This window comes from Phalaenopsis equestris, unplaced genomic scaffold (genome assembly GCF_001263595.1).
Source record: "Phalaenopsis equestris unplaced genomic scaffold, ASM126359v1 Scaffold000787, whole genome shotgun sequence".
NCBI lineage: Eukaryota > Viridiplantae > Streptophyta > Magnoliopsida > Asparagales > Orchidaceae > Phalaenopsis > Phalaenopsis equestris.
In genome coordinates this window covers 476526-490299 of record NW_018165227.1, presented here as the reverse complement: position 1 = coordinate 490299, position 13774 = coordinate 476526, and the positions used below count along the sequence as shown (strand labels likewise).

At 33.6% G+C, this 13774-nt stretch overlaps 1 protein-coding gene across 3 annotated transcripts in view; it reads right to left on the bottom strand.

Moving 5' to 3' along the window:
- Nucleotides 1-5511: 5511 nt before the first annotated feature.
- LOC110031186 (ISWI chromatin-remodeling complex ATPase CHR11-like) overlaps nt 5512-13774 on the bottom strand; it is a 41466-nt gene continuing 33203 nt past the window's right edge. Inside the window, exons 22-26 of one of the 3 annotated variants that reach the window (XM_020734271.1) lie at nt 12560-12738; nt 12265-12480; nt 12025-12135; nt 5857-5888; nt 5512-5738 (exon numbers count right to left, since the gene is read on the bottom strand). In XM_020734271.1, coding sequence (XP_020589930.1) covers nt 5874-5888; nt 12025-12135; nt 12265-12480; nt 12560-12738 — 521 coding nt within the window. In that variant the 3' untranslated portion in view covers nt 5512-5738; nt 5857-5873. The other 2 variants (XR_002294714.1, XM_020734270.1) reach the window with 2 other exon arrangements.

Here is a 13774-nt window from a genome sequence, read left to right as displayed (position 1 = left end):
GTATAATTATTCTTAATAATTTTTTTTTAAGTGTAGAAGATAGAATGCCTAAACTCTATAATTGAAGAATTTACAAATATTTCTAAACTAGATAGAAACTCATATTTTCATAATTCTTTACATTAAAAATTTCTAAACTCTAAGTTGGTCTCATGTACTAATGTTTTTACTAAATTGGACTACAATATTTCTATATCAAAATTTTAGAATATCCTAAAGAAACTCATTTACATAATCTACTTATTTTGGTTTTGAAAGATTGGAGTGTCACTTGAGGACAAGTAACATTTTAAGTTTGAGGGATTTTGATACACCTGAAATATATAGTCTTTATATACACATTTTTATACCTATTTTTTTAGATTTTGCACTTTAATGAAAGGTATTTGTGTATTTTTCTTTCAGGTATAATCAAATGGATGAAAAATGTTGAGATGAGTGAAAAAGTTCAAATTTGAGCAAAAATGAAGGTGTGCACAATAATTGTGGCGCCTAAGCACCCAGAATTGGCGCTTACGCAGCAGTAAAACCGAGAAGGTCGCACCTAAACGCCTAGTACATCGCCCTTAAGCGCCAGAAGTAGTTACTTGGAGATTCAATGAATTTGGATGAATTTTTTTAAAAGGTATTTGAATCAACCCTTTGTGAAAACGTGGGAAATAGTTATTGGACACGAAAATACATTTAATTGGCTTTTGAAAGGAGGCAACTCTTGGAAGATTTATTGAATATGGACACATTTTAAAGAGACACCAAGGCACTTGGATTGAAAAACTCTCTCTCTCTTTTCTCCTTTTCAAGAGATTCTTCTACACACGATGCCGCCCCTTTTTCTTTTTATTTTGAGTTGTAGTTTGTATTGTAAGAGAAGTAAGAGATTCAAAGGAACTTCAAGAGTTTGGTGGAGGTAATTTGAGATAAGTTTTTATCTTTGTGACTACATTTGGTTTTAATTTAGACTTTTTGTTTGTTTGCATGATTTCTACTTTCAAACTTAAGTGTGGTTGTGTTTTCTCCATGAATTCTGAGTAGTTTTTTTTATCTTTTTCCTTAAAATGATAAGTGATTAAGTGTTTGATAAAAGTTGAGTGAAATATTAATATTTAATGTTGGAAAAAGTTGCGATGATTTTAAACCTTGTACTTCATTTACTTCTTAATTTGGTCAATTAAGATGTTAATATCTGTTCCGAGAACATGTAATATCCGAGATTTTATTGTCTCAGTCAACAAATGGTAATAATCACATGAAATTATATGGATGAGAATGTAATTCATATGATTGGATGCAAATAAATAGGGAAATAAACTTTGAAGGGTGTAGAATTAGAGGACTTTAGAGTGCTAAGCTAAAGCCCCCAGTTTGATTTATAGTTTTAGGTTTTGATACGAGATGTTATTCCCCAGGTAGAGGGAGAAGAGTGAACTCTAGAGTGAGAGCTAGAATCTTTCCTACCTAACCAGTCTTCAAGATTATTCAAACTTTAAATTAGTCAATGTTCTTTATAGCGTCTCTAGTAAGGGTAAAGAATATTTTTGCTCATATTTGGCACAACACAATTTGAATACTTCTACAACAGAATTCCTATACTTGTTACTGATTCATGATAAGAAAAAAGATAATTTATTTATATTTCCTTCATTTCACAAATAATTAGTTAAGTTTAATTAATTGTTTACTTTACTTTCAATTATCAAAAATTACAAAAAGAATCAAATGTTCATTCCTATTATAGCATCTAAAGTTTGAGTAAGAATATTTTGCTAAGTAGAATTTATTATCTAATTTCTTCTAATTCTAGTTGCATATTTTATTTTTTTTCTTTTCTCTGTGGGTTTGATATTCGTGGCTTAATCAAAAAGTCATATATAACTTGGTAACGATGTGTATACTTGCGTAGTATCTCATATTTAAATATAATAATTATATTCTTATTTGCTTCGAAGTCAAGTTTTTTTCCTAGATGTTGCTGGTGATCAAGTTATTGTCGTCGTTGCAAAATAAGAATTATAAGTAAAGAAAAATTAAGAATTTAACCGCATACATCATATTGACATTTAAAATTGGGATCATTAATCGCAGTACTTATTTAGATTTGGAAGTGCAAGTTCGACCTGCATTGATGCGGCTTTCAAGAAATACTCCTTATTCTATATGGTCGCCACTAATTCATCCATCAAGACATTTAGTGGGGTGAAGCCTTGCATTTCCCGATGTACGTGCGACCACCCATATTACTGAGGCGGTCGTTGATCAGAATTCCAACTCTGGCCTTGATGACTTCGGCTTGATGCTTTGTTGATTACTATAGGGATTTTGATTGTCTCTCGGCCTTTTTCCTTTGTCCTCTGCCTTTCTCTTCTTCGACTGTGGGTCGGTTGATGCTAATTTGGCTAGGGTTGAGTTTGTGAAAGATTCCTCGCCAGCGATATGGCTATTGGTCATCTTCAAAATCTCGGCAAAAAATTGGTTCCAACTTATTCTGGTCATACTTGAAGCGCACGTCTCTAACCGCTTGCGCCAGAGCATTATGGGCTATCAACGGTTGAAAACATTGCACTTCTAACATCTCATTCTGAAAACAGGTGATGTAAGACTGCAAGCTTTCACTCTCCCCTTCTTGATCTGCAGCAGAGCCTGTGTTTTCTTCCTCTGCTTCAACATATTGGTAAAGCGCACCAGAAATAGTTCCTAAACTCTACAAAGGTTGAGATAATTGACTGGTAGAGCATGAAACCAGTGAAGGGATGATTCCTTAACTGTCGTTAGTAAGAGTCAGCATTTTATGGCGTCATTGATCTGCAGGATTCCAACCGATAATTCAAAAGTCGCTAGGTAGCCAGTCGGGTTACTCCTTCCCTTATAAGGATCCATATGGGGAATGCTCAACTTTGTCGGTGATATAGCCTCCAAGATTTGTCAAGTGAAGGTAATATCAGGGGCGAGCTGAACTGATGCTTTGACACACTCTACTCAACGTCTAACTGTCAGGAAGATCAGGTGCTGGCTAATTTTGGGGAATCCTCTTTCTCTTTGATGGCCTGGTTACTGACGCGTCTGATCGATGCTGGCGGATGCTCTGGGGAAACTCTTTGAGGACGAGTTCCCCAAGATTAAACTCTTAAGAGTGGAGGTTGATTGTTTTTTGCATGATTGCTTGTCAGATGGCCTCGAATTGACCCATCATGCGCTCCTGTAATACTTGAACTTGTTGTTGACTTTTTGATTCACCGATTCTCTATTGAACTTGCTGTGGAATCTCTTTGTTGTGGTTCTCCTTTATAATTGGCTCCGCTTTTCTTTCGTGGCATGTCCATTTTCAATGCACCACCTTTTACGATGTTAAATCATTAATTATCTTTTTGAAACACGCCCCAAGAGTTAGAGCTAAGAAGAGAAAAGTATAAAAGAGAGATTTCAAGAGCGTTGAAGAATCTTAAAGTGTCAGGGGGTGCGAAGTGAGGATCCCAAAGTGAAAGAATCTAAAAGTGCCTTTAATGATTTCATGACCTCTTATTTATAGGGGTCTTAGAATACAATTATATATAAGAAAATTTATGTTACTATAACTGCTTGAATGACTGAATCGACCTATATGTCGAAATAATGATTACATGGTAACGAAATAAAAATTGGTGTTGAGCAATAGTCTGTGACCTTAAGGTCAACCGACTGTGTCGGTCGGTCTATTGCCCAGTGCTTGGGTCGGTCAATTGCACCAGACAATCATATTTATGTTATGAATATTCAATTATTTAACAGCGATGCAAGTTCGCTTGATCCTATCTGATTCAATTATTTAACAGCGATGCAAGTTCGCTTGATTATGTTTTCCTATCTAATGGTTTCGTCAGTCCGAAGCCTTCGTCGGTCGACACCTACGGTTGTCAAAATTAACTAAAAAAAATCGATCAAAAAATTTGGCTCAACGTTTATTTCGACCTGATCTCGATTCGTGCCAAATTTAAATCAGTTTTCAAGCAATTAACAATCTTTGAGCTAAATTCACTAAATTCACTAAGCTAGTAACACTGGGGTTGTTAATGATCTAATTTCGAGTCGAGTCAATGTCAGTTCAAAATCAGATGGGTCGAAAAAAATTCGATCCAAAATTTTGGCATAGAGCTTGACTCATTTATTTCAATCCAATCTCGATCCAAGACAAAATTAGAATCAATTTTCGAGCGATTAACAATCTTTCAGCAAAATTTAGAACCCTATTGACACCCCCATGTCAATCAGTCCTGCAATAAATCCGATCAATTGCGTGCAATGATATTTATGTTTCCTCTCGGAGCTCTGTTTGATATATATATACTTATGTTTCCTCTCGGAGCTCTGTTTGATATATATATACATATATGTATATAATTCTTATACATTTACAAATCTAATATCTTAAAATCACATTAAAAATATAATTATTATTAATTTTTTTAAATACATCATTTCGTGTATCATTTCATAACATAATTATATACTACCAAAAAATTGTAAATATAAAATATCAAATTTTATATGTTCCAATTGAAAATACATGAGAATTATGAGATACGAAAGTAAATTTTCTTTTAATTTCTCCGTCTTTTTTTAAAAAATAAATATAAAAATAAATAATAATAATCTTATGAATATATAATAATTAAAATTTAATTAACGTAAATTGGACCATAAATTTGTTGAGATTTAAGAATAAATCCATATCTCAAATAATAAGCATAAATGCGATGAAAAACATGAAAATAAGTAAAGAATAAATGAAATTATGATAATAAATGATTTGAATTCATGTATATATAAGCAAATATAATAGATTTTGATATAAAATATATTAAAATTTTTGAAACGATTCTATAATAGATTTTGATATAAAATATATTAAAATTTTTTAAACGATTCTTACAACTAATTAAATTTTCTTCTTATTTTATTTTAAAATTTGACAACCTTCATTCTATTAACTAATTAGTTTTCCTTCTTAGTTTTATAGGTAAAAAATAATTGGTAATTTAAAAAAAAAAAATACGACAAAAGACTTTCCCATAATATTACATATTAAATAACCCAGAACTAATTCCTATTTAAAAAGAACGAAATATGAAAATTATTTTGATTAAAACCTGTTAAAAAATTAATGACAACTTTGAAAAGATCAAGACCAAGTAAATTAATTGGATTTTCTAAAGCTGAGTTAGTATATGAATAATTAACTAATTTTAAATCATTTATGGAAGGATATTATGTAGATAGCTCAAGCTCCAGTTGCATCTTAAATGTTTATTAAACAAACCATAAAAAATAAAAAAAAATAAAAAAATTGATATATTCTACAAAATTTAGATAATATTGCTACGAACAAACAATTTTTATAATTATTTTAATAATAAATCTCTTGAAATAGAAAAGAGCTTGCCCTTTGTCAAGTGTCATAATCTTAGTGCGTGTAGAGAGAGAGAGAGAGAGAGAGAGAGAGAGAGAGAGAGAGAGAGAGAGAGAGAGAGAGAGAGAGAGAGAGAGAGAGAGAGAGAGAGAGAGAGAATATGCTAAATGTCACTAAGTTAGGGATCTAGAAGTCTATTTTGTTATGATATCTTGTGAATTAAGGTACTACATGGTGAAGTTGTTCCAGAGCAATCAAAAGAAGGCGAGCACCAATTGAAGCATTTTTTTTAAAAAAAAATCAGCGTGAAGGTCAATTCTGCGGCTTGTTTAGAATACCTGATTGGGTTGGGTTGGGTACATGGTGAAGTTGTTCCAGAGCAATCAAAAGAAGGCGAGCACCAATTGAAGCATTTTTTTTTAAAAAAATCAGCGTGAAGATCAATTCTGCGGCTTGTTTAGAATACCTGATTGGGATGGGTTGGCTCGTACAATCACCTCCTCCTCGCCTGAGACAAAAATATGATTTAAGTCAGCAAGACTCAACAAACTGTAGCGAAAACAAAGTAGAGATCAGAGTTCTCAAATCAACCTTTTTGGAGTCTGATAAGAAGAAAGAATGGAAGCTTTTAATTTGCAAAGATCTAAGCCTGTTAAGTTGTGAAGTCCGAATAAACAACTTTTTTATAAAAAGGTTGTTGTAACGCTTATGATAAAGAAAATATTTTTTTTTTTGGAAAATTAGTCGAAATTATTATATTTTTTTTTTAAGAGAGATCCAGCTGCAAAACAGTGATGTAAACAAAGCTAGAAGTTGGGGTAGATGTACAAGGACAAAGAACTGAGAGCTTAGGAGTCTTTGCGTAGTTATACTAACAATAAACGAAGAAAAAATCATAAAAAGGAATTGAATGAGAGCCGAAATAGTCCACTTACTATTTACATGAGCCCATTTTAGTCCCAGGTTTTCTAAAATTGCCAAATTAGTTCCAAAACTCCTTATATTGAGGCCGAAAGACCTATTTCAACTCATATTAAAATAGTCTGAGGACTAAATTGAAACTTTTAGACTCTGGAACAAAAATGACCGCCTTGCAAAAAAGTAATGGAACTATTTTGACAATTTTCTCAAAAATCAAGATTATCAGTGAATTAAAAAAAAATAAATAAGAGAAACTATAACATAACTTGAATCCATCGCTCATAAAATCTGTCACTCAGGCGTATTCTAAAAATGTGTATGTAGGCATCGTATGTATGCACAACTCCAAATCGCACAATTCCACCAAAAATAAAAAATAAAAGCAAATGCTATAAAAGCAGGATATATTGACAATATGCTTTCAAAGTAATAATAAAAGATTATCAGAGATTTAATAGCATTTTAAGATAAAAGTATTTTCACTGATAAAGATTCATCAAAATGGCTCATACAGGCGAATTAAAACATACTGTACACGGACATGCAACAATAAGCATAAAGTAAATGCTTGTATTAATTATTAAGATGGCATGAACCATCCAGGCTTTTCGACTAACAAAGAAAGTGGCGAGATGAAGCTGCAAAGTTGCTGTGATAATACATATACTTCTTTGCGAAATTTACATACATACCAGTTATTTCTTTTTTTAAATAAAATTATGCAACTAATTTAACATCAATTTAACACTAATTTTATTTTTTTAATTCCACCATAAATTTTTATGATCTTTTAAAAAATATTATTTTTATTTTTCTAAAAAATAATTAATTTTCTCATCTTTAAGGTAGAAATCTATAATATCAAGTGTGTATTTCTTCTTTAAATGGCTTTAAGACATTTAAGAAATTAAATTTTACAAAAATTCAGCTTATTTTTATTTAGCCCGTGCACACACACAAACATAATATTATAATGTCATTGTCCAATATATCCTAATAGATGTGTCTTGTATTGGCATCAGATCATATTTGTATCAATGAAACATAAAATAAGCAGCATAAATACATCCATTCCTTCTCAAAAGCTGATAAACCCCGCTCGCCTTTCTCCTCATTTCCCTCTACAAGCTAAATGCAAAAGCCCTTCCCCTTCCCCACAACTACAAGTCCTCTTCTCTTTTAGCAAAAGGCTAAAATCACAAGCCTGTCTTTTTTTTTCCCCCTTCAAATTCTAGTAATCCCAAAGTTATCTTTCTCACAACAGAAGCTTGCTGGGTTTGCCTTAACTGATGGAAAACTTTTTGCTTATTTTCACGGAAAGCTTTTTGTTTACCTTATCTTATTCTCATCTACTTTTTCTTAACTCACAAAACATAGATTAAGCTAATACTTAAATTCATTCTTTGATTTATTTATATTTAGCATGGATTGCATAATGAGATCTAACATTGTAGGTTTCCTTCACAATAATAATTAATCCAAATTGATTTTGGTGTAATCTAATTTGACTAAGTTACATCCATGTTAGTTAACCATTTAATCTTTCAATGCTTACAAAGATGCATGTGTGACTGTTTGAGGTATCATATAGGATCTTCGAAATTAATTTTCGCTAAGTGTGCTTTCTTTGGACCTTGAGAAAATGTGTTTTCAAGTGTTACAAAATGATTCTTATTTATTGAAAGATGTATAAATCACTCTTTTTTAGGGGTTTAATCAATGATAATTGTAACAAGATCCTTTGATATTAAATAGATTGTACATTGTACCGTCCCTAGTTGATTATATCTTACACCTCGATATAAATTCTTAATATTCATACTATCGACATATGTTTAAGATAAATTTACTATGTTTTATTAATGGGGGATTTACACACCATTAATTATGTTGAACTCAAAAACGTCCAGGAATCACACCTAAAGAATGGAGCAAATAAAAGTGATAAAGGATGGTTAACGGTAAAAGTGAGAGTCTAAAGTCTATTCCCATAAATTGGCCTCCTATTTATAGGTATAGGAGACAATTTGGTTACATTGTTATCTTTAGGCCATTTCCTGTGTAAAAGAATGTAGATGCATGGTGGTCATTTACACGATACATTTGAATTGGATAATAAATAATTACTGAATGAAGGTAGCATGCTTAGTACTCGTTGTCCTGCACTTGTCGGATCGGTGGTCGCGGGTTGAATCATGTGAAGATGATATGAGAGTTCCTTGGCCTAGCATTTCTACGACTTCTTCTCAGATACAAGTTCGTTCGCCTTGTTGTTGAGCAGTAAGATGTCCTTCGTTCGGCCCTCCCTTCTAAAGTTACTCATTCAGACTTTGTGCTATTCAGCTCACTGATTAGGCAAACGACTTGACAGAGTTCGGTGACGATCTTGACGATCTACTAACTTTGCATTAATTTTCTTGATTATCGAACTTGGTGCATTGACTGATTATGTCTCAACTTGACCGAGGACGCACTTCATTTGTCGTGTTTCTCAACTTTCCATCAAGATCTATACTGCTATAATTTGTTCATACGTATGTACGTACGTACATACGTACACACATAAATACATACATACATACAGACACACACACATGTATAAAAACAAGGTGTCGTCGTCTCCGCTCAGCTAGGGTTTCGCCTCATGGCGAACCCTAGCGTCTGCTACTTCGATATTCCTCGTGTCGAAGCTCTAATTTCCTCTTCTTCACCTTTGTCGTCGGCTTCTCTCATCTTCTGCTTCGCTGCTGAGGGCGTCTGACTTCAGCTTGGCGTCGTCTGCTCACTCGCGTCGCTCGCTCGCGTCGTCTGCTCGAGCTGTTTTCGCAGGGGTTTGTTTCACTTCTGTGATTTGTCGGCTCTGCAGGAAAGGGTGTCATTCTACTTGAGCTGACTGTTCGTTGCCCGACAGACCATCTTGTCTCCTGCTCGATGGGCCATCTTATCAGAGGAGATGGCATCCACTATCTGTTCATATGCCACTGCAGTTGTCGGCGACCTCTTTATTCCTACTCGTGCTCTTCTTTCAGATTCAGAGACTGGTTTTTGTATCGGTAAATCTTGCAATGTTTCACAATCATTCCACGAGGCTTTTGAAGTTGGTGGCGATCATACCTTCATTAAAAAATTGGGAGAAAAAAAATGGGAAGTCTGCTCTTATTCTCACAAAGGTTGAAACCAGTACTCTCACATCTACTTGGCGTTTTGCTCTAGTGAGAAAATTTTTTTATGGTCACCCAAAACTTGAGATCATTCGAAAAGATTTTGAGGCTATGAAGCGTTGGGCAGTTGGGCAGTTGGGCAGTTGGAATATTGGTCTACTTGACGGTCCACACATACTGATTCAGTTTTCTCACGATGTCGATTACACGCATTTTTTCTCGTAAAGTTATCAAGATTGACAACTGTTATATGAAAATTCTGAAGTGGACTGTTGGTTTTGATCCAAAAGCAGAGTCCCCTATCATTCCAGTTTGGATAAAGTTTCCGGGGTTAAAATTACATCTGTTAAACTTAGAAATTCTCTACTCCTTAGCAACTGCTTACAGTAAGTCTCTCAAGGTTGATAGTTCTACGCTTGATGTCATTAGACCCCATGTAGCTTGTGTGTTAGCTTGTGTGTTAGTTGAGAGGATGAGAGGAATATCACTCAACCAGCTTCGGATGAGATATGGATTGGAACCACTCACAACGGCTATTGGCAAAATGTTGAAATAAAACCACACCCTCCTTATTACTCTCATTGCAGTATGTTTGGTCACAGCTCTACTATTTCTACTATTTGTTATCGCTTGCTATTTGTTATCGCTTGCATCCTCATTTAAGGTCGGATATCGCTAAAGATCAGCCACCTACCATCCCTATTGAGAAGATGTGAGAAGATGCAACCCGATCCCCTTTCCAACACCGCAGTTCCTGATGAAGAATATCATACTACAATTACAGATCCAGTTATGTTTATACCACCCACCGTTATTAAAGAAGACTCACTTACATGCAAAAACACACGAGAGTATTTTTTCGATCCAATAACAGATCAGTCGATACAACATATAGTTGTTTCTAATGTTCAACAACCTACACATCTCCAGCACACTTTAGACCAAGATCAGGTGAGGAAGAGGAATGGCAGGTCTATACCAGGAGGAAGAAGAATGGAGGCCGACTCCAGCTCGGGAACATATTGGATGATACACTGGTTACTACTGGCAATGACAATTATCTTACAAGCATATTAGCTTGCTCCTTCCCTAGAACTAGAGGCAAAGCCAAGACCAAATTGGATCAGTCTCTCGCAACCTAAAACTATGTATTTCAACACTGTTAGGTCTTGTCTTTAAGTCTCTAATGTACTTTTCTGTATTTTCTAGATTTTAAACTATTTGTGGTTATTGTGTTGGCTGGGTGTCATGTTTGGACCCTCTCACACATTGTATCTGTATCTTGTTTTTTATTTAATATATCAATCTTTAAAAAATAAATAAATACACAGACACACAACATCTAAACTTTGATATTTACTTATCTAACACTATTGTTTCACAATTATATCAAAACATATACATGAAAAATTAGATAAACATTCAAATAACTTTATAAACGTATTGATTTTGAAATAAAATTATAGATGTTATTCTCAAGATTTACCTGCAAATTCTCTCTCTAGATCCAATTCTTCGATTCAAGCTCTTATCCCATATCTCTCCTCATATTTTGCACACCATCTAGGGCTTATCCCAACCCTCTTCAGCTCAAATCCAAAAGTAGTATGACTGCCCTATCTAAGTTTGATTAGGGAAAGCTCTCGACATCACTCAAATTATTCATAGAATAGATAACCGTCGTTATGCAAACAGCCTTATCTATGTTTGATTCCAGATCAATTAGCACTTGCAGCCTAAGGTCAACCATTACAACATACCAATCAGGTTTGCCAACGAGAATAGAAAAAATGTTCAAAACATCACATAGATAACTAAAAAATAACGAAGCTCGAAGAAAAAAAAAGCAGTACAAGTTCTGTAGTGTGTACTAGAAGTGAGTGGTACGACAATCATGATGTGCATAAAAATTAAAAGGAAGATTTACATACATAACATACAATTCATATGTAATTACATATTCAACCTCTAAACTTCATTTTTTATATATATGCCACCTTACATATGCATGAAAAGGTGTATTTCACTAACTAAAAGACAAAATAGTGGCACTTTTTATGTGACAAAAGGTTTAGGAGGTATAAATTTAAAAACTAAAGTTTAGGTGTTGGACATGCAAATATAAAAGAATTGGGTGGCATGTATGCAAATGTCCCAATCAATTTCAAACAAAACAAGTGGATAGCACCTTAAAGATTGTTATAATTAAAAATTGGTTGTAAATATTTCATTATTTCAAAGAACAAACGTTCAAAATGATAGCCGACCAGTAAAGGCTCAGATAACATAAGGATTCGCCCACATAATTGATCTCATGAAAAAAATAACAATCTCACTAACATCCTGTTAAAGATTGTCCTCCCACTTAATAGAAAAGGTCCAGAACATCCAGTAGATAACAAACAAAAAAATTAAATCAAAGCAAAAACGTTAATAAAATCGGGAATCATAGGAACACCAATATAATATAACAGGAAGGAAAATTAATCATGAACTTTAGTAGTATTTTTAACTGTAAGAATTAAATGATTCATTATAGCTAAAAACAAAATGTTTACTCACCAATCCGAGATTATCATTTAAGACTGATTGTTTTCGTCTCTTAAAGGAAGTCGGTGCTGGAGCCTCCAGAGTAGGGGCCTTCGCAACGGATCTCTTTGAAGGTGTCATATTCTGCTCAACACAAAAAATAAAATAAGAAACTGCAGACAAGTACCTTTGCTCATACCAAACTCGTTTTTTTTAAGACAACATAAGAAGATAATGTAATAAAATTCTAATAGAAAAAGAAAGAAAGCTTACCCTTGCATGTTTCTTATCCTTCCTAGCTTGTCGCTCCCGTTCATCAAATTCTTGATTTTCTTTCTCAACCAATCGAATAAGAGTATCGCAGCGCCTCGCTAGTTCTTGAGTTGTGCGTGATTTAACAAACCAATCAAAACGAAATAAAGGCGACATTCGGAATGCCATCTTCAGCTCGTCCCAATTTCCATAACCAAGTTTATGAACCATGCACAACTAAGAAAAAAAAACATTATCATAAGGTAGTATTTTTTAAAAGTACTAAAAAATTATGTTAATTATCATTACAACACACCAAGAAGCGATCGCATTCCTCGTTGTATAACTTCCCTTTGTTCTGACCATATTGAATCTTCAACTCCAGCCATGGATTCTTATATCTATCCAGTTTTTTCCCAATCGCTTTCATTATCTCATCTTTTCTTAAAATCCTTGCCTCTCCTCTTTCAATATTTTTCATTATACGGTCATAATCTGAAACAATAACCAGAAATTTAGGTAAACAAACACAACTTTTTATTATATTACACGTCTAGAATCCAAAAATTCACAAAGTTCACAGCTTCAAATGCATCCTAGTTATCTTGCTGAGAAACCACACAAAGAAAATTTGCATGGCAAGCACAAGAGCGTCAGCATATGCGACAAGAAAGAGGGGAAGAAGACTCACTCTCTCTCTCTCTCTCTCTCTCTGAGACAGACAGTTTGAGAGAGAAAGAGAGAGAGATCTTCTGCACGAGCAAAATCATTCCAACAGTTGTATAAAAAATAAAGAAGGGCATTGATTTTGATAAAAAATATTTCCGCTGGCTTTAATTATTATGCCAACTATAGACCAGTCATGATTAAGAATAAGGCAATTGTAGCCATATTAAGTATTATTTTATCCAACCTCTAAAAAAGACCACAAAAACAGTTCTGAAACATCATATTCAGATAACCAAAATAACATTTAGATCGAATTCATTGAATGATAATCTGCATCAGACCAGTCAACTATTATTTCCAAGAGAAGCAAGTTCATAGTCTGACTTCAAAAAAAAAAAATGAATGATTTATTATAGCATGAGAGATTGTTAAATGAATAAAAAGACATCCATGTGCCAGCATGAAGCATATACGGTAATAACAGAGACTAACAGAAATAATCTCTCCGAACTTCTCTTCTTGTTTTATTTTATTGTGTTATTTTTGGGCTTACTTCGCGCAAGTAAATCAATGAGTATATGCTTATATGCATATATAATAGTACTTCAGATATTATTTGTTATATAGAACAAAGTTAACAAATTACACTCAAGAAAATCATCCCATTTATAACTTTGGGACCTCACCCCTTTTAGTTAACTTTGGTTATAGTAAAATTAATGTCGCCAAAGCTTTTAGACCATACTCCACCACATAGCCAAACTCTATGGACGACTTTGAAGAAACTTTTTCTCAAATATAACTCGATTAAATAAAAAAATGAATATAATTAACCTGGAGAAAGATCATTAGATCTTGAGCA